This window comes from Spermophilus citellus (assembly GCF_964194105.1).
Source record: "Spermophilus citellus genome assembly, chromosome: 4".
Taxonomy (NCBI): Eukaryota; Metazoa; Chordata; class Mammalia; order Rodentia; family Sciuridae; genus Spermophilus; species Spermophilus citellus.
The window spans coordinates 123538385-123557947 of NC_138185.1; the positions used below are offsets into that span (position 1 = coordinate 123538385).

At 38.8% G+C, this 19563-nt stretch overlaps 1 protein-coding gene and 1 pseudogene across 4 annotated transcripts in view; both read left to right on the forward strand.

Moving 5' to 3' along the window:
* Positions 1–2093: 2093 nt before the first annotated feature.
* Positions 2094–19563, forward strand: part of ZNF280D (zinc finger protein 280D) — a 108299-nt gene continuing 90829 nt past the window's right edge. For all 3 annotated transcript variants that reach the window (XM_081289643.1, XM_081289641.1, XM_081289642.1), the window contains exon 1: positions 2094–2482. In XM_081289643.1, coding sequence (XP_081145769.1) covers positions 2238–2482 — 245 coding nt within the window. In that variant the 5' untranslated portion in view covers positions 2094–2237. The remainder of the gene's footprint in view (positions 2483–19563) is intronic.
* On the forward strand, positions 11878–12311 carry LOC308647345 (translationally-controlled tumor protein-like; annotated as a pseudogene). Its single transcript has one exon. The product of its transcript is annotated as a translationally-controlled tumor protein-like (transcript).

Here is a 19563-nt window from a genome sequence, read left to right on the forward strand (position 1 = left end):
CAATCTGCTTTTCTATCTGTGAAAGATCTGACAAAGAGAAAGGCACATGAACCTGGATTACACCATCTACCCCAGCCACCTCACATAGAGGATCCAGAGGTGCGGGTTGGGCAGCGACAGCCCAACCTGATAATATTGGGATCTAGAGTGCCATTAAGCAGCCATTTAGACTCCAAAGGATTTTGAGGCCAAATCTGATTGCACAAATGGTTTTAGGTCCATGGTTAGAGAAAGCCAGGAGGCAGAATGGATTAGGATCCACCCATGGTGACATGTAGGAGGTGAGTTTAGAGGTGGGGTGTCCCCCAGTTTCTAGTATCACTCAGTGAAGAGGACAGTTACGCTCAGGAGGTCATCACCACCTCTGGATAAGCATTGGGGGCAGGGCCTGTAGAGGCACTTGGGTGCCTGGCCAAGACTACATAATAAAAACAGAAGCCATAGAGACTAACCGAAGGTCAAGAGGTCTCACCAAGAACAACTCCTAATCACCCCTGGAGGTTCTTCTCAAAACCCAGGACCCAAATAAAAGAACACCTATAGACCCAGTCAATAGTAAGGATCAGCTGTAGCTGTGAAAGCTGTGGCTGCGGGTGCCCCTGACTACACAGTAACCCTGGGAGTGCTGGACTATTGATGGTCACTTCTCAAGATCCATAGATTGTTTAGATCAACTGCAGACAAGGGTCTTACCTGAAATGTCTGGTGGTGGGTGCAGAGAGGGTGTTGGGCAGAATGGAGGACCTGGTCCCATGATGAGGGACTGGGGCCCAGGGACACTCAGTGACCCTTGAAGAGGGAGCAGGCACACTGGGGAACCTGATCCTGGGTTTCTGCACCAATGAAAGGAAAGTGAGGAACTGGGAGACAGGCGAATGAGACATGAAAGAAGGAGACGGAGACTAGGCACAGGAGCTTATTTGTCAGAGCTGACAAATACAGGCCGTCTTTCCACAGATGGAGAGAGATAATACAGGCTTGGGTTGCATAACTTTTATGGGGCAGGCTCAGGGATTAGAGCCAGGTGGGTCCTAATTTGGGCGGTTAAGTGTTGGCTTGGTATGAGGGAGTGGCAAGCCTTTCTCAGAAAGGCCTTTGGGCGAGAAAGAGAAATTTTTCTTAAAATGGCGGCTGTCACTTAAGATGGTCATCCAGATACTAAGCAAGGACCTTACAGAGGCAAGATTTCAAGTCCTGGTCTGTCTTGAGAGCTGGACCCCTACTGCAATTGACCTTGTGAGGACTATGGGTAGAGAAAGCTTTTCTTGCTGAGGGCCATTACCAAGTAGGAATGACGCATCGAAATTTCTTTGCCAGCGTACCCCATGTTAAATGGACTTGCCTTGGAATTTCGCTGTTGACATTGCATGTGTGTTTGAGAAAGGTGACCCTACTCAAGAACGAGGGTGGATCCAGGATTAGGGTGTATCCTGCAGTTTGAGGAAGTATAGTATCCTGGTCCTTGGGTTTAGGGCGTTCCCAGTTTAAAACAATAGGGATTTTAGGGAAGTTCGATGTTGAGGATTATTGCTGCTGGAAATAGGGCGTTCCTGCTACCTGAGCTCCCTTTGAGTTCTCCTGAGATTCAGAGAGTATTTTGGGAAGAAAGCCTGTGGAGTAGGTGAATTCGGCGGCAGAACTGGGATTGCCCCAGAACGTGTGTGGAGGCCGGTGTGAGTTCGGGAATAAAGAATTGCTGTTTGAATCTACAAAGCTGTGTGGTGGCTCATGATTCTGTGCCCAGCTGAGACATTGGCATTTTCTTACAGATCAGAATACAGTGTTTACCAAGCGTTAATGAGAGCATGATCTTGCTTTCGTATATTTATACATGCATTGCCCTGACTTTTTTCTTTTGAAGTTAATACGTGTTAATATGCATATGGCAGGTAGAATTAAAGGATATTCAAGCAAAACCATATGTATTTTTGTAAATTTGGTAAAGTCAGCCAGTAAAAGAACCTGACTTCATTCCTGTTTCTCAACTGGTGTTCCTCTTCGCCCCTCTTGCGTGGCCTTTTTACTTTTCAAGTCTGCGGAGAGGTACCTGGTGCACCTAGCAGGACCCAGAAGGCATTGTTGCAAGCTTGCAAATTCAGCGCAGCCGGTACGTGGGGATAGCTGCCCGGGGCTTGCCCCAGCGCACGCCAGCAGCCACTGCAGTGCCAGGCCCTGCCCTCGCTCCCCGCCGGCGCGTGGCGAGTCCCTGTGGCCCGAGGGCCTGCGACGCGGCGCACATGCCGGCGCCCGCCTCCCGCGTTGGCGAGAAGACAAGGATCCCGGACGCACAGAGGCTGACCCGGAGCCTACCCATGAGGCAGCGCGTCGGCTGCTCGCGAACAACCCCCTTCCCACGGCTCGGCAGCTTGCTCCGCAATGGGAGCCGGGGCCGCTGCCGTGTAGTTTTTCGTGCTCCTCCTTTTCCTCCTCCTCTTTCTCCTCCTCCTCAGGGCTCCAGTCAGGCCGATCCGCTCCGCTCTCGGTAAGCGCCCCCCGCCCCCGCCCGCCCTGCACTGCAGCAGGCAGAGGCCCTCCCGCGCGGCCTGCGCCGCCTCACTCCGGGGGCGCAGAGCTGGGGGTCTCCAGGCCGGCGCGGGTCGTCGGGAGCGCCTTGGGCGCGGGGGAGGGGACCGGCTGCGCGGCGGCGGCCCGACCGCCATCTTGCGCCGGCCCGAGCGGGGAGGGATCCCCGCGCGACGCGGCGGCCGCTCGGGGCTGCGGCAGGTCGGCGCTGCGCAGGCCGTCGCCTCGCCTCCGCCTTCGCGGGCTCGCCGCCCAGGCCTGTGCGCCGGCCGGTCCCCAGCGGGCTTTGGGTTTTCTCTCTGAGGACCATTTCCTTTAGGCCATTGGTACCTTTGTGCGGATGTTTTGCGGAGACCCATGTTCCCACTCCACAGCCTACTCCGAGGCTCTTCAGTCGTAGGAAAGGAAACCGAAGGGCATTCGGAATTTCCAGGCACAGGGCCCCGTCTTGCCCAGGTGACCAGTCGTTCCTTGGGCACACCCTCATTTCATGTCAAACGGACTTCCCTGCCCTGCCGTAGAGGTCCCGTTATTGTCTACACGAGAAGGGCCCCATTGAGCAGTGAGTTGGATACACGATTTTGTAAATTGAGCTTTGCAGGTTTCACTTTATGAGCCGGAAAGAGTGATCACACTGAGGTTTTATCCTGCTCAGGAGATGGAAGGAATGCCTCCCAACTCATCTCAAGTTTTAACGCTTATAAGAAGAAATACACTAGAAGGGAAAACCCAACAACGTGAACCTGCTACTGCAAGCACGGGAGACCTTCGGCCAAGGGATTCTCTTTGTTTGCGAACATTAGTTCCTTTTTTAGAAATTCTGCCAACTTAAAATTTTGGCTTTATTGTTTTCAGGTTTGTACTGTGCATCTTCAGAATTTGACGTCTTTTAAAGTGCAGTTAAACATAAAATTAGAAGCGAGAAAGAGAGTTTGAAAGTGCAAGTCTCCTTTTAGCATTTGTAAGGTGTCCTGCTTTAGGGATTTAGTGTGTCAACAACCCACTCTTTCTGGATGCAGAAACTTAATGGGCCTGGGAGGACATTGGTTTTCTTTTAAAATTAAGTTAGGTTTGTGTGTTCTCATGGTCTGCCCTCACTACAGATATCATTGTATTTGTATCTTGAATTTCTGTCTGTCATTGATACCAGTTTGTTCCATCTAGTGCGTTTTGAGGTGGTCTGAGTTGATAGAACTGTTTTGAAGGTGAGGAAACTGCCTCGCAGAGATGACTAATGAGATCACCTGGCCAGTAAGGCCAGGGCCAATTATAGAACTGAGGCCTTCTGACTCCTTTTCAGTGCACAACTCATAGTACGTCTGTCCCTTCATTTTGAAATGAAGTGGTGGCAATAGACAAGGAGGCTTACCTGAAAAAAATGGAAGAAATACTATTCACTTGCCCTTTATCTCACTTTTAAGAAAATAATTTCCTCAACTTTGCAAAGTTTAAGTGCTGTAATTTTTTCAAATATTTTGAAAACTTGCGGAATAAGACATTTGAACACTTATGTTCCATTTAGTTTTTTTTTTTTAACTCAATACCTTTATTTTATTCATTTATTTTTTTATGTGGTGCTGAGGATCCAGCCCAGGACCTTGCATATGCCAGGCAAATGCTCTCCCACTGAGCCACAGCCCCAGCCCTTCCGCTTAGTTTTACAATACTTTTTTTTGCCACATTTGTTTTTTCTACCTATCTCACACTCAACATTTCAAAGAAGGTTTCAGATAGGACTGTTCACCCCTAGTTACTGTACATATATCAGCATGTATCTCATAAGAAAAGCCCATTTTTCTGAATACTGTAATAAAATATTGTAATCACACTCTAGAAAGTTGGTAATTCCTAAAAATCAATTATATGTACGAATAAAATATTGTAATCACACTCTAGAAAGTTGGTAATTCCTAAAAATCAATTATATGTACGTAGTGTATATTTGCAATTCCTCATTAGTCCTCCAAATGTCATTTTTAATCACTTTTTGAATCTAGGACCCAACCCTTTATTATATTTGTCATAGTCTTTTTAAATTTAGAGTTGTTTCCTCTTTTTCTTTATTTTTTAAATTTTTAAAAATGACATTGATCTTTTGAAGAGAACAAGTCAGTAGTCTTGTAGAAAAGCCAATGTTCTGTGTTCTGAGTAGTTCCTCATGATATTTAAATTCTTCCTTCTATACCTTTGTAAACCTCAAGTTAAGGTTGAAGGCTTGAGTAGATACAGGCTTAATGTTTTTGACAAGAATATTTTATGAGTTATGCAGTATATTTATATAACATAAGAAGACTCTTTAAGTAGGTTTGTCCTATTAATAATCCTAAATTTGATCTTTTATGTAAGATGTTGACAAACTTGTCTTTTCATTGAAGCATTTCCTTTTGCAATTAGCAAGTGATGTGTGGGGTGCTATTTTGGCCTTACTACTTGGTATGAAATTACTGCAGAAGGAATGGATATTTAAGTAAGAAGGAGAGGGCCAATTTTTGGAGGATAGAATTAATCTATTTAGTCTAGGGAACATGAAATTACTGCTACCTGTTGGCATCAAAGCCTAGACAGGCTGGGAGTGGTGGCCTACTCTTGTAATCCCAGTGGTTCAGGAAGCTGAGGCAGGAGGATTTCGAGTTCAAAGCTAGCCTCAGCAACTTAACAAGGCGCTAACCAACTCACTTCCACCCTGTCTCTAAATAAAATACAAAAAAGGGTTGGTGATATGGGTCAGTGGTTAAGTGCCCTGAGTTCAATCCCTGGTACCAAAAAAAAAAAAAAAAGCCTCCACAGGTGAGAGAGGAGGCAGAAAGTCACAAAGATTTTTGCCTTTGAAAGCTTGTTGAGGTGGTAAATTGGGAAGTTCTGAGGTAGTTCCTTGTTGGAAGACCATAAATCTCAGCATCATAACACTTCAGTCCACTCTTTCTAGTTTGGATTAATGTTCCATGTTTTACTACTCAACGTTAGCTTTTTGTAGTAGGGGAGAAGAGGGCAAAGAAAAGAATTAAATAATTTTGTATTGTCTCACAAATTGTTTATTTATTGAAGAGAAAATTTAGAACTATATCAACAGTTTATTTTCTATATAAATTTTTTTCTATACAAATTGGAATAGTTTTTTTGTAAATAAAAATTTGATAATAATTTTAGGTGATAGGATATTGGGAATTTATATTGATTTTTTTTGTTATTTCAGAAATAACATTTTAAAGGTGAGAAATGCAAAATATTTGGCATATTTACTAATTAAATATATAATCCTAGATAGCTTTTTTCTTTTTATTGTGTTTTTTTTTGAGAAGGATTAAAAAATATTTGATTTTTTCCATCAAATTGTTTTAAATGATGGTATAAACACAAAATTACATAGTAGCTTGTATCAAAACATTGTGTGTTTAGAATTTTGGTTCATTTCTGCAAAGCAATTTTCTTCTAAGGATTTTATTAGCCCTCAGTATACCAGGAGAAATAGTTATCACTATTTACCATCTAGATCAAAAAGGATCTTTTAAACATTTTAAGTTATTTTATATAGATAACAGAAGACTAAAAGCACAATGTCAAATATAAGAATTAAGACACAATGTAAGAAAACTTATTGGAGTTTTGGCAAGGATTTAAACACAGCAAACCTCTTTGTATATGCTGGGAACAATGACAAACAAATTTGTTTCATGTGTTTAATTATATACCACTCCTACAATGAATATGCATGAATACTTAGAGAAGCATTCTTATTAAAATTGTAGCACACTTTTTTTTCTTTCAGTTTTTATATCTATACAAAGAATATCTTCCTTTCTTCTTCCTACATCTGTTGGAAAGAATGTTATGTTTAGAGGGTAAGAAAAAATTATCTTTCTTGTTTTGGAAAGTTTTTTTCGTATTACATAAGGAATTTCTTGGTAAAATTTATTTAGTTTTTGGGTTTGAACCAAGGGGTGCATTACTACTAAGTCACATCCCCAGCCCTATTTATTTATTTATGGTATCTGGAATTGGTAGTTAGTTAATTAACCACTGAGCCACATCCCTGCCTTTTAAAAAAATATATTTAGAGACAGGGTTTTGCTAAGTTGCTTAGGGCCTCACTAAACTGCTGAGGCTGACTTTGAACTCTCTGTCCTCCTGCTTCAGCCTCGAAAGCTGTTGGGATTATATGTGTGTGCCACTGCACCCATCCCCTAGCCCTTTTCTATTTTTTATTTTGAGACAAGGTCTCCCTAAGATGCTAAGGATGACCTTGTTTTATAATCCTCCTGCGTTAGCCGTCGGAGTTGCTGGGTTTATAGGCTAGATAGTGCTTTGACCCTCTTTCTGAGTATATCTATTCATCCTGTAATTTTTTTTTCTCTTTCTTGTGGTACTAAGGATAGAACCCTGAGGTACTCTACCACTGAGGTCTATCTTCTGCCTGTTTTTTCTTTTCATTTTGAAACAGGGCCTCCAAAAGTTGCTGAGGCTAGCCTCTGAGTTGGAATTCTCCTGCCTTAGTGTCCCTAGTAGCTGGGATTACAGGCTTGTGCCACCACACTGGGCTCTGTGACTTTTTTTATAATACAGACGACTTAGGTTAATTTTTTGTAGGTTTTCTTTTTTGTTGTTTAATTCATTGATGTTTTAGAATGTATTGAGCTAGGAAAACTCCAGTTTTGTTAGGATGTTAAGAACCTTGGGCTTGTTTGGAACCCATATTGTATGTGATTAACTTCCCTTGCTTTTCTCTTTGTACAAATTCACAGAAGTTCAACCCTACTTTGCCCAAAGAGCCATCTAAGTTTTTTTTTTTTTTTTGCTAGAAATACTCAGCCAGTTGAGAGCCATTGTAGCAGTAGTAAAGTGTGATAAATAGAAAAGTTCTGAGATAGTTTGATGTTGGACAAATGTAAATCTCATCATGTGCATCTCAACCCATTCTCTCCACTGATGCCTTACAGTATCCCAGTCCTTCTCCAATGTTTTTGCAAATTTTTTGTAAAAATTTGTTAAGTTATATTTCTGACAGAAGTTTGATTTTGATTTTTTTTTTTTTTTTTTTGGCTATTTTGCAGTATTGGGGATTGCAATCTAGGCCTTATACAAGCTAGACAAGTGCTTTACCACTGTGCTAAACTGCCAGCTCTTTATGATTTTATTTTGAGACAGTATCTTGCTAAGTTGCCCCGGGTGGTCTCAGACTTGAGACCTGCCTGCCTCAGCCTCCCAAGTAGTTGGGATGACAGATGTTCCCCATTTTACCCAGCTTGAAATTAATTTGAAATTATTCTTTTGATTCTTGTAATACTTCTACTTGGTTATGTTCCTATCTCTTTTCTGAATTTCTCTATAGATCTGTATCTTTTAAGCTTATGATGTTTCACTGTCAAAAGTTGCTCAGATTTTTATTTCATATCTTCCAGATTTTAAAAGTAGGCAACACTGTCTGAATGCAACTAACTACAGATTAAATATCATGCATTACCCTGGATCAGTTCATCTTGTTAATACTGACTTGAAGTTTCAAATGCTTCTGTCCTCCTTCTGAGTCTTTTTTTTTTTTTTTGCATATGCAACAACAAAATTCAGTACTTGAAGAATTTTTGAAACTCTTGATGATCCATAGTTATCTTTTGTGCTCTACAGTTGTAATTTTTTATTTCATATTTATAGTTAGCCAATTAGAATGATAATCCAGTGGATTTTAAAAATTTCTATATCTTCTGTTTCCTTCCATTCACTTGCACTTATGAATTATATCAAGTAAAATTTCAGCACTCAGATGTAAGGGATGAAAGAATACTGTCATGTGTCCTTTTTAGCAAAACATCAGTGGCCCGCATTCTTATCACAACATACTGCATTTTTTGTTTTTTATTTCAAGGCAGGATCTTGCTAAGTTGCTGAAGATGGCCCTGAACTTGTGATCCTCTTACCTCAGCCTCCCCAGTAGGTGGGATTACAGGTGTGTGCCACAGTGCCCAGTTGGTGTAAGAATATTTTGAGTTGAAGGAAATTGAAACCTGCCTGATAGAAGCCGGAAGAATTTTCTGTTCTCTCTTTATTTGCCTAAAAGCAGGCAAATAAATTTCCTTTTATGAGGTTGTTTTAGTCAGTGTTTTTGCTGCTGTGACTAAAAGATCTGACCAGAACAATTTTGGGGAGGAAAAGTTTATTTGAGGGCTCATGGTTTCAGAGCTCTTAGTCCATAGAAGGCCAGCTGTATTCCACAGTGCAGAGGCAGAACATCATGACAGAAGAGTGTGGCAGAGGGAAGCAACTCACCTGGTGATCAGGAAGCAGAGAGAGGTCTCCACTAGCCAGATACAAAGATACACCTGAAAGCCATGCCCCAGTTCCCATCTCCTCCAGCTCCACCCTACCACTTCAGTTACCACTCAGTTAATCACTATCAGGGAATTAATTCACTGATTGGGTTAAGACTCTTAAAACTGAATCATTTCTTCTCTGAACCTTCTTGCATTATCTCACACATGAGCTTTTGGGGGATACCTCACATCCAAACCATAACATTCTGTCCTGGGCCCCCAAAAGCTCACTCTTATTTGACAATGCAAAATACATTTAGTGAGTCCCTATCGTCTCAGTAGTTCCAAGACTGTTCAGAGTTCAAGTCCAAAGTCTTCTGAGGCTCAAGGCAATCTCACATTATGAGTTCCTATAAAACTAAAAGCAATTTACAAATATCCAATATATAAAGATGCTCAGTAAACATTTCCATTTACAAAAGTAGAGGCATAGAGAGAAGGGATGGGACCAAAGCAAGACCGAAACCCACAATTGACACTGTTGTTTTATACAGCTGGGCATACAGGTTCTGTAGTTCTGTATCTGGCATCTGGAGCACATGGTAGATGTCCTCTCCCAAAGGGCTTGTGTAGCTCCACCCCTGTGGCCTTGTTTGCAGCCTAAGTAGCCTCTCTGTTGGCTTGTCTCTGTTTAATTCATGCAACTTTGTTAGGATGACATTACACATTACTGGCATTTCTTAATTGGGCACGGGGGTGGGGGTGGGGGGATGTATCTCCACTGTAGCTTCGGCTTCCTCCCCAGATCTCCACACCTTGCCTTCTCTGGGAGTACCCACAAGGACTCTGACCTCGCTGCACTTTTTCTGGCCTCCAAGGCCTTCCTTTGAAATCTTGATGGAAGCCTCCATGACCCTCTAACTCTAGTATCCTGCCTTCCTACAGAACCAGCACCATGGAGTTGATGCCAAAGTCTGCTGCCATCTTGAGCAGTAGCCGAGAGACTCTGGCTACATCAGCTTCTGAATACCTGGGTGACTGAGCACATTAAAAAAAACTTCCTAGACCCCCTTGTGGAAGAAGGATTTCCCACTGCTCTCAGCTCAAGAGAATTTTCACTTTTACTCCCTTGAGCCTGAGGTGGTTGTGGTCTTGCCAGATCCTGAGATGCCTTCAAGTCATCTTTCTTATTGTCTCTTGCAAAGTCTTTAACATTTCTTTAATGGTGATAATGTCTTCAACAACTGCAACTTTTGTTAGTCCTGGTTTTACTCTGGCCTTTCAAGTCCAAGTTTTTCAAATATTTTTGCTCTGCTTTCTGCTCCTGAATATCACAATGAACTTGGCTAAAAGCCTAGACATTTCTTCTACCAGATAAAAGAAGTCCCTCACTTTTAAAATAGGCCTCACAGAAAGTCTCAAGACATGGGCAAAATGCAGATAACTTCTCAGCCAGAATATAACACAAATTGCCTCTACTCCAAATTCCAGAAGCATTCTCCTTCTCTGAATCCTCTTGAGCCCTGTCTTCTTTGTTCATGGTCCTGGTGGCATGCTGGTCTTCTGACCAGAATTGACCATTAAGCTCCACTTACAAAAATCTAAAGCATTCCAGCTTGCATTGGTAAGCATTTCAAAATTCCTCCCACCAATTCCAAAATGCTCCAAAGACTTATGAACCACTTGGTCAGATTACTCACAACAGTAGCCACACTCCTGGTAGCAATTTCTGTTTTAGTTAGCTTTTTTGCTGCTTTGACTAAAAGATCTGACCAGAACAATTTTAGGGAGGAAAAGTTTATTTGAGGGCTCACAGTTTCAGAGATCTTAGTCCATAGAAGGCTGGCTGTATTCCTCAGGGCTCCAGGTGAGGCAGAACATCATGGCAGAAGAGTGTGGCAGAGGGAGGCAGTAATCAGAAAGCAGAGAGAGAGAGGTCTCTACTTGCCTGATACAAAGATATACCCCAAAGCCACACCCTAATTACCACCTTCTTCAGCCACACCTACCACTTCAGTTACCACTCACTTAATCACTATCAGGGGATTAATTCATAGGTAATGATTGGGTTAAGACTCTTAACAACCTAATCATTTCCCCTCTGAACCTTTCTTTGTTTTACACATGAGCTTTTGTGGGATACCTCATATCCAAACCATAACAGAGGTTTCCCCCCTATATATCAGGAGGAGAAGAACACTTTTTTTCCTTTGAGATGGATTATCAACCCAGAGATGATGAATAAACATATTTTCTAACATAACCCTACTTCCATTAAGTTATTTCTTACATTTCCTAGTTCCTTCCCCATGATATATTATTATTCAAACCTAATCTCTTTTTTTCTTTGTTAAAATGCTATATAAACCTCTAATTCTAGTAATTTCTTTGGATTTAATTTCTTTTTTTGTGTGTGTGAGAACTGTAGTGCATGTAAATGTTAATGAAGATTTTATGTCTTTTCTCCTGCCATCCTTTCTTAATTCACAAGTCCCTAGGTACTGAACATAGGTGGGTAGAGGGAAAGTTTTTCTTCACTGACATAGGTAATGAAGATGATGTTTTCAGTCTTCTGTATCTTTTTGAAAGTTGATGAAGTTTTTGTGCAAACCAATCTGAAAACTGAAAAACGTGATGAAGAATAATGCATTTGTCACATGGGTTTGTGTTGTATCATCTTTCTAGGCAACTGAATCATTCTTCTATTTTCTCCCCCCCCCCTTTTTTAGCATTGTTTGGATTAATTATTGTGCCTCGATAAACTAATTAGAAAAATACTTCAAGATGTAGAAAAAAGTAAGATCCCATAATATATCTTAGATGTATAAAAGGACACTTAGTGATTATAAAATAGAATGAGATTTATTCTATTTAAAAGTACCTGTTACCTTCTTGTTTGAAGATCTCTAAAAATTGATATAAGGCACACAGTGTCAGTCTTTACCAATAGAACCAATAGAACTGACCCCCCCCCCCCATTTCCCTCCAAGATAGTGCAGCCACTCTCTCTTTCCAGTCACCATCATGATAATCTTCCAGGACCTCATCAGCCACAGTGATCTTCCATATCTGGAAGATTGTGGACAGGCTGTGCCTGGAGGTAGAGGGCAGGATGGTCCCTAGGACAGAGGGTTACATTGATGACACGCTCATGGATACCTCTGCAGAAAGACCCAAGGGCAAAGATGCCAAAAGCACAGTGATCACTGGTATTGATATTATCATGAACCATCCCTTGCAGGAAACCAGTTTTACAAAAGAAGCATACAAAAAGTATATCAAAAATCATATAAAATCAAAGGCAAACTTGAAGAACAGAGACCAGAGGGAATAAAACCTTTTATGACAGAGGCTGCAGAACAAATCAAGCACATCTTTGCTAATTTCAAAAACTACCAGTTCTTTTTGGTTAAAACAAATCCAGATGGCATGGTTGTACTCTTGGACTACCATGGGGATGATATGACCCCATATATGATTTTCTTTAAGGATGGCTTAGAAATGAAAAAAATGTTAAAACAAAATTGGCAGTTACTTTGGATCTAATATCTGTCATCATAGCCAACTGCTCCTTGTCATCCACACAACATGGAACTGATGTCGTCTCAAACACATTTATTTTGACCATGGTTTATTTGTACTGGAGGCATTGTTTTTTTTTTTTTTTGTTTGTTTGTTTGTTTTTTTGTGAGAAAACATGTCATGTAGGTTGTCTAAAAATAAAGTGTATTTAAATTCACTTGAGAGAAGTCCTTAGTTTAATATGTGTTTAAATTAAATCCAATCTGCAGTATTCCTGGAGAAGCTAGAGCCTGGTTGTAGACCACCATTAAAAAGCTATCTTCAGATAACTCTCACAGTGAAAACTACTTCTGTAACTGGAATATAAAAAACAAGAACCAAAGTTTTTATTCTGACTTGAATGAAGCGAAAGACCATTTTCATGGCAGTGCCAACATTTGAAGTATGGAGCCTTATACATTTCATCACCTACAAACAGAAGTACTTAACCCTGGAAGAGATTACCAAAGGAATAAAAGGAAAACTGACTAAACTGGAAAAAACAAAAACAACAACAAAGATAATTACTCAAGAAAGACATTTTTAAAAACTAAAATGGCTTTCTTTGGATTCTGATAGCATACCAAAGGTTAATAGTTAATTTGGACAGTTTGAGCCCTACCCCTCTCTAATACACATATTAAACCTACCTGCCTCTCCTTACCCTGCAATGATTTTTTTTAAAAATCTATCGTATTACATCTCTAATGAATGTAGGAAGTAAATAGAAAGTTGCCCTTGAGATATTTGTTCTAAAATATTCTTGTTACCAGTTTTCCCTTCTGGGCTTTACAAACTTCAGAGATCCTATAGTAAAAAATAAATAAATAAATAAAATAAAATAAAAAAAGAAGTAAATGTAAACCTGGAGGATTTATGGGTTGTATTTAGGCTTTTGAGTTAACTGGATTAAACCAAAATATTTTTTATTTCAGTCACTTTTATTGTAAATGTTCCTGTTTTTCTGGTTTAGTATGCCAGATGAACACAAAATGATTTGGGGATGATACGTTTTCTCCTTTGTGTTTTTAAACACAATGCTGTATACATGGTTAATGCTTAAAAAGTCTTAGTGTTGTACTATTCACTTGAATATTCATGTTTAATTGAGAATCACTTGAGTTTACCTATTCTAATATTTTAACAGTTTAAAATTGTTGCTTTACTCCTTGAATTTTTGACCATCAATATAGTAATTTAATTATCTTATTTAAACAAAGGCTCTGACTTATGTTTATTCAGCACAGCAATTTTCCAAGCATTCTGGGGCTTGAGTCATTTTGAAGGTTCTGTGTCTTCCCTTTAGTAGATCTGTCTTGTAAGGTTGGATTTTCTGCACTTTAGCAGGACAGTGTGGTGCAACATATTGAAATGCAGAAGCTGATAAGAGAATATAAGCTGTCTTTTTTTTTTTTTTTAAATGTATATTTTTGGTTGTAGGTGGACATAATGCCTTTATTTTTATTTATTATTTTTATGTGGTGCTGAGGATCAAACCCAGTGCCTCACCTGCCTTTAGTGAGCACTCTACCACGGAGCCACAATCCCAGCCCCAAGAATATAAGCTGTCTTTAAAAATATGTATTAGAGAGATTTGCAGCAGTGTTGAAAGTTATTTTCCATAAGAACATATTAACATATCATATTTTATTATTGTCTTTTTGATTTGTTTTGTTTTGTTACAAGGGATTGAAGTTAGTGGAGTTCAACCAATGAGCCACATCCCTAGCCCTTTTTAATTTTTTAAAATGGAGATAGGATTTTACTAAGTTGCTGAGACTGGCTTTGAAATTCCTATCCTCCACTGGAATTACTGGGGCATGCCACTGCACCTGGCATTATTATTGTCATTTTAATTAATTCATATTTTAAAAAATTGCTCAGGTTTGGAATTTGTGCTCTCCAGGTGAAGTTTTCCTCCTTAGATGTTACTCAACACCACACACCTTATTTGCCCCACCACAAAGTTGTATTACTTTGGGCAAGGTACTCACCCTCCTGAATAGCTCACTAAAATTTTACAGCTACAACCCTCATAATGTTGTTTGAAGAGTAGATTAAATAATTATGCATTTAATGTTAGCAAAGGTAATAATAATTGTTATATGATAATTATAATTGCTTTATAACTATATAGTGATAACATAGTAATGAATGAATTAGTTGTGTTGAAGCTCCATATTAGGTATGAAATGCTGTAGTTTGTTCAAAACAAGTAAAAGATGATTATCACTTGAGCCGTAAAGAACAAGTACCCTCATTCCTTCTTTTTCATGACAGACTTTAAAATACAGTTATGTGTCTCTTGAATATGGGAGCACATATTCTGAGAAATGTATCATTAGGTAATTTTGTCATTGGGTGCGTCACTTACTTCAAGTGGGCCTGTTGATGCAGTCAAGAGACTCAAAATTCAAGATGCATGAGGCACAACATAGTATATGGTTTCGTGGTTAAGTTTTTTGTTTGTTTTTTTTAAATAATTAGAAGGAGTATGCTTTAAACACAGATAAAAAAGTATGGTATAGTGAATATGTAAACCAGTAACATGGTTGTTTATTATCATTATCAAGTATTATGTGATGAATATAATTACAGGTATATAGTATTATTTCAGGACTGATTCTAACCTTTCCCCTTTTCTATTTGCCATTAACATTCTCAAGTGTATAACCATTTTTGAAATAATGTTTAATATATTTGGTTTATTTAAAAAATAAAAACAATTTATATTCCTCTTTTCCCATATAAAGAGTTTATTCTTTTCTTGAAGTGCTCATAATCATGAGGCAGTTTTTTGTTTGTTTTCATTTTTGGTATTGGGGATTGAACCCAGAGGCACTTTATTTTATTTTTTATTTGTTCTTTTTAAATATGCATGATAGTAGATTGTGTTTTGACATACATTATATGGATATAACTTCCCATTCTTGTGATTGTACATGATGTGGAGTTACACTGGTCATGTATTCATATATGAACATAAAGTTATATTCGATTCGTTCTACTGTCTTTCCTATTCTCTTTTCCCTCCTTTCCCTTCATTCCCCTTTATCTAATCCAATGAACATTTATTCTCCACCACACTTATTGTGTGTGAGCATCCACATATCAGGATATGTGGCTGATATAGAAATGCATAAAGAAAAGATATACACACACACAATGGAATATTACTCATTCATAAAGAAGAATGAAATTATGGCATTTGTTTTGAACAAACTACAACATTTCTTACCTAATATGGAGCTTCAACACAACTAATTCGTTCATTACTATGTTATCACTATATAGTTATAAAGCAATTATAATTATCATATAACAATTATTATTACCTTTGCTAACATTAAATACATAATTATTTCATCTAATAATTATGTATTTTTACTTGTATTCTTGATAATTGCTATTTAGATTGGAGTGAGATGGAATCTCAATGTAGTTTTGATTTGCATTTCTCTAATTATAGTTTTTGGGGATTGGCTTATTTCACTTAGCATACTAGTCTTCAGTTACATCCATTTATCAACAAATGCCATAATTTCATTCTTCTTTATAAATGAGTACTATTCCATTGTGTGTGTGGGTGTATATATCTTTTTCTTTATCCATTCATCTGTTAAAGGGCACCTAGGTTGGTTCCATAGTTTAGCTATTGTGAATAGAACTACTATAAACAGTGATGTGACTGTGTCACTGTTGTTTGTGGATTTTAAATCCTTTGGGTATAAACTGAGGAGTGGGATAACTGGGTCAAATGGTGGTTCCATTCCTGGTTTTTTGAGGAATCTCCATACTGCTTTCCAGAGTGATTGCAACAATTTGCAGTCTCACCAGCAATATTTGAGTGTACCTTTTTCCCCATATCCTCGCCAACATTTATTTTTACTTGTATTCTTGATAATTGCTATTTAGATTGGAGTGAGCTGGAATCTCAGTGTAGTTTTGATTTGCATTTCTCTAATTATTAAAGATGCTAAACATTTTTTCATATATTGATGAATTGTATTTTTTCTGTGAAGTGTGTGGTCAGTTCTTTTGCCCATTTATTGGTTTAGGTTTTTTTTTTTTTTTTTTTGGTATTAAGTTTTTTGGGTTCTTTATATATTATATATCCTGGTGATTAATGCTCTATCTCAGGTGGCAAAGATTTTTCTCTTATCTATAGGCTCTTTCTTTACGTTCTTGATTGTTTCCTTTGCTGTGAAGTTTTTTAGTTTGATACCAGCTGATTTATTGATTCTTGATTTTGCTTCTTGCACTTTAGGAGTCTTGTTGAGGAATTTGGTTCCTAAGTCGACATGATGGAGATTTGGGCCTACATTTTCATCTAGTAGGTGTAGGGTTTCTGTTCTAATGTCAAGGTCCTTGATCCACTTTGAGTTGAGTTTTGTGCAGGGCGCGAGAGAGAGAGTTTTGATTTTATTTTGCTACAAATGGATTTCCAGTTTGCCCAGCACCATGTGTTGAAGAGGCTATGTTTTCTCCAAAGTATGTTTATGGTGTCTTTGTCTAGTAGGAGGTAAGTCTATTTATGTGGGTTTGTATATGTGTCTTCTATTCTGTACCATTGGTCTTTGTGTCTGTTTTGAAGCCAATACTATGCTGTTTTTGTTGCTATAACTCTGTAGTATAATTTAAGGTCTGATATTGTGATGCTTCCTGCTTAACTTTTCTCGCTAAGGACTGTTTTGTTCTGATTTTTTTTTTTAAATTTTATTTTCCAAATGATTTTCATGACTGCTTTTTCTATTTCTATGAAGTATGTCATTGGAATTTTTATAGGAATACATTAAATCTGTATAGTGCTTTTGGTATTACAGCTATTTTGACAATATTAATTCCACCTATCCATTAACATGGAAGTTCATTTTATCTTCAATTTCTTTAGTGTCCTGTAGTTTTCATTGTAGTGAAATAAGTTCTCTTTGTGTCTCTGGTTCTCTTTCTATGTGTGTATATCTATATCTGTGTCCTTTCTATCTATTTTTTTGTTTAGCTAGCTAAAGCATGGCACAAGAGATTAGCTAACTTGTCCAAGGTGATAGGGCTAGTAAATGGTTGACCCAGGATTTAAATCTGGCATTTATTCTTCACATTTCATTGTTTGTGGTCAAGAACAGTTTAAAGTGTACATCTTAGATTTTTAGAAGTGAATTAAATCAGGGTCCTTCAGTTGATAAGTCTAAAATGGAAGGTGACTTGGCTGAAATAGGAAAACTAGCAATTGTAATGCAATGTTACAAGCCTTAAGGATATTTCCAGAAAATGGCTACAAAAGATTATAATGTTAGGAAGCATTTTCCTATGACATCGTTAATTTTTAAAACTTCACACCAGGTGCAGTGGCATACTCCTATAATCCCAGCAGCGCAGCGGGCCTGTAATTCCAGAGTTTCTGGAGGCTGAGGCAGGAGGATGTCGAGTTCAAAGCCAGCCTCACCAATTTAGAGAGGATTTAAGCAACCATCAAGACTCTGTCTCTAATTAAAATACAAAAATGGGCTGGGGATGTGGCTCAGTAGTTAAGCACCCCTGGGTTCTCCCCAGTAACAAAACAAAACAAAACAAAACTTTACTATAAATGATGCTAAGAAGTAGTGAAACTTCTAAATGTTAATAAGAAATTACATATTTAAAAAAACTTGGACCAGAATTTTCATTGATTCCTAAAAATTTTGTAGAAAAAATATTCTTTAAGTATAGTTTAATTTTAGATCCATAAAAGCTGAAAAATTAATAAAATAAGAATTAAAATTATTTATATGGGCAGTTTCCAAAAAAGAGCGGATTATATTCTAAAGGATCTTTTATAATCAGTTACTTGGAATTAATTCCCTCCCCTGTATATTAAACATGGGCATGAAATCTGTTACCTGACTCAGTAGCTGAAGCAGAGAGTTGTTTTTTTATTTTATTTTTTGTAGCTGTAAATGGATAGAATGCCTTTATTTGTTTATTTTTATGAGGTGCCTTGCACATGCTAGGCAAGCACTCTGCCCCTGAGCTACAGCCCTAACCCTGAAGCAGAGAGTTCTTTCGTTCTTTTTTTTTTCTGTTTTAGAGCCAACTCTGAGCTGCAAAAGCGAGAGATCTTTTAGAGCTGCAAAATCCCCACTTCATATCTTTGTTGGATATTCCACTTCTCAAGCAGTTGATAGAATTCATAGAATTGTGTGCCTTACCACCAAAATTCTAAAGCATTTGCCATAGATAATCATATGATTGCTTAATAGAAATATACAAGAGTCTCATAGGCTGTGTAATTCTGATTCTTACCATTTTTTTCTTTAAACTTGGTACTGATAGTCCTTAATCCTGAACCAGAATTATCATGTACTTACAATTGACACAAGCATTACACTGATTGTAGTTTAGAGACAAGCTACAAATATTACCGATGAGTTCGGGATAGAATAATGAAAAAGTAAAACAATACAATCTGCACAAGGCTTTACTGGGGCTTATGCTTGAACACAAAGGAGTCAGTACATAGAACAGAATTCTTAGACTGGTTCTCTGAGAACTGAGAAGAGTGAAGGATTTTTAGGCAAGGAATAGGCTCCTGCAGAGTCAACTGCTGACCCAGAATTTCTGCACTGTCATGCTGGTTCTTTGTGCTCTGCACTGGGGTTTGTGTGTGACATGGTAATCCACACAGGCTCATTGGGTTCATTTGCACTTGGCTCTTGCTGAGATGATGGAGGTGCTCACTCACACAACCCTAGAAAGCTGCAGAAAAGTCCCTTGGCAGGCTTCAAGGGCCATTGCCCACCAGGTCCTGGCAGTAGTGGTTGTTGGTGGTGATGGTTGTTGCATAGTGGCAGGGAAAGAGTGGCATCTGCTGCCGCCTTCTAAACTGTCCTGGTGGCACCTTAGCACTGGTTTTTATCTCCACATCATCTCCACCCAGGCTGGGTGCTATTGCCCCCTGCATCCTGTTCCAACAAACCCCAGGAGGTTCTGGTCAGCTACAAAGACAACCTGTATTTAACAAAAACACAGAAAAGTACAGAAAACAAAAACAAAAACCTGGGGCTGGGGATGTGGCTCAAGCAGTAGCGCGCTCGCCTGGTATGCGTGCGGCCCGGGTTCGATCCTCAGCACCACATACCAACAAAGATGTTGTGTCTGCCGAGAACTAAAAAATAAATATTAAAAATTCAAAAAAAAAAAAAACAAAAACCTGTCTTTTGGGTAAGATTAGGCTTCTCCTGTTCTGTCTCACCACTCTTTA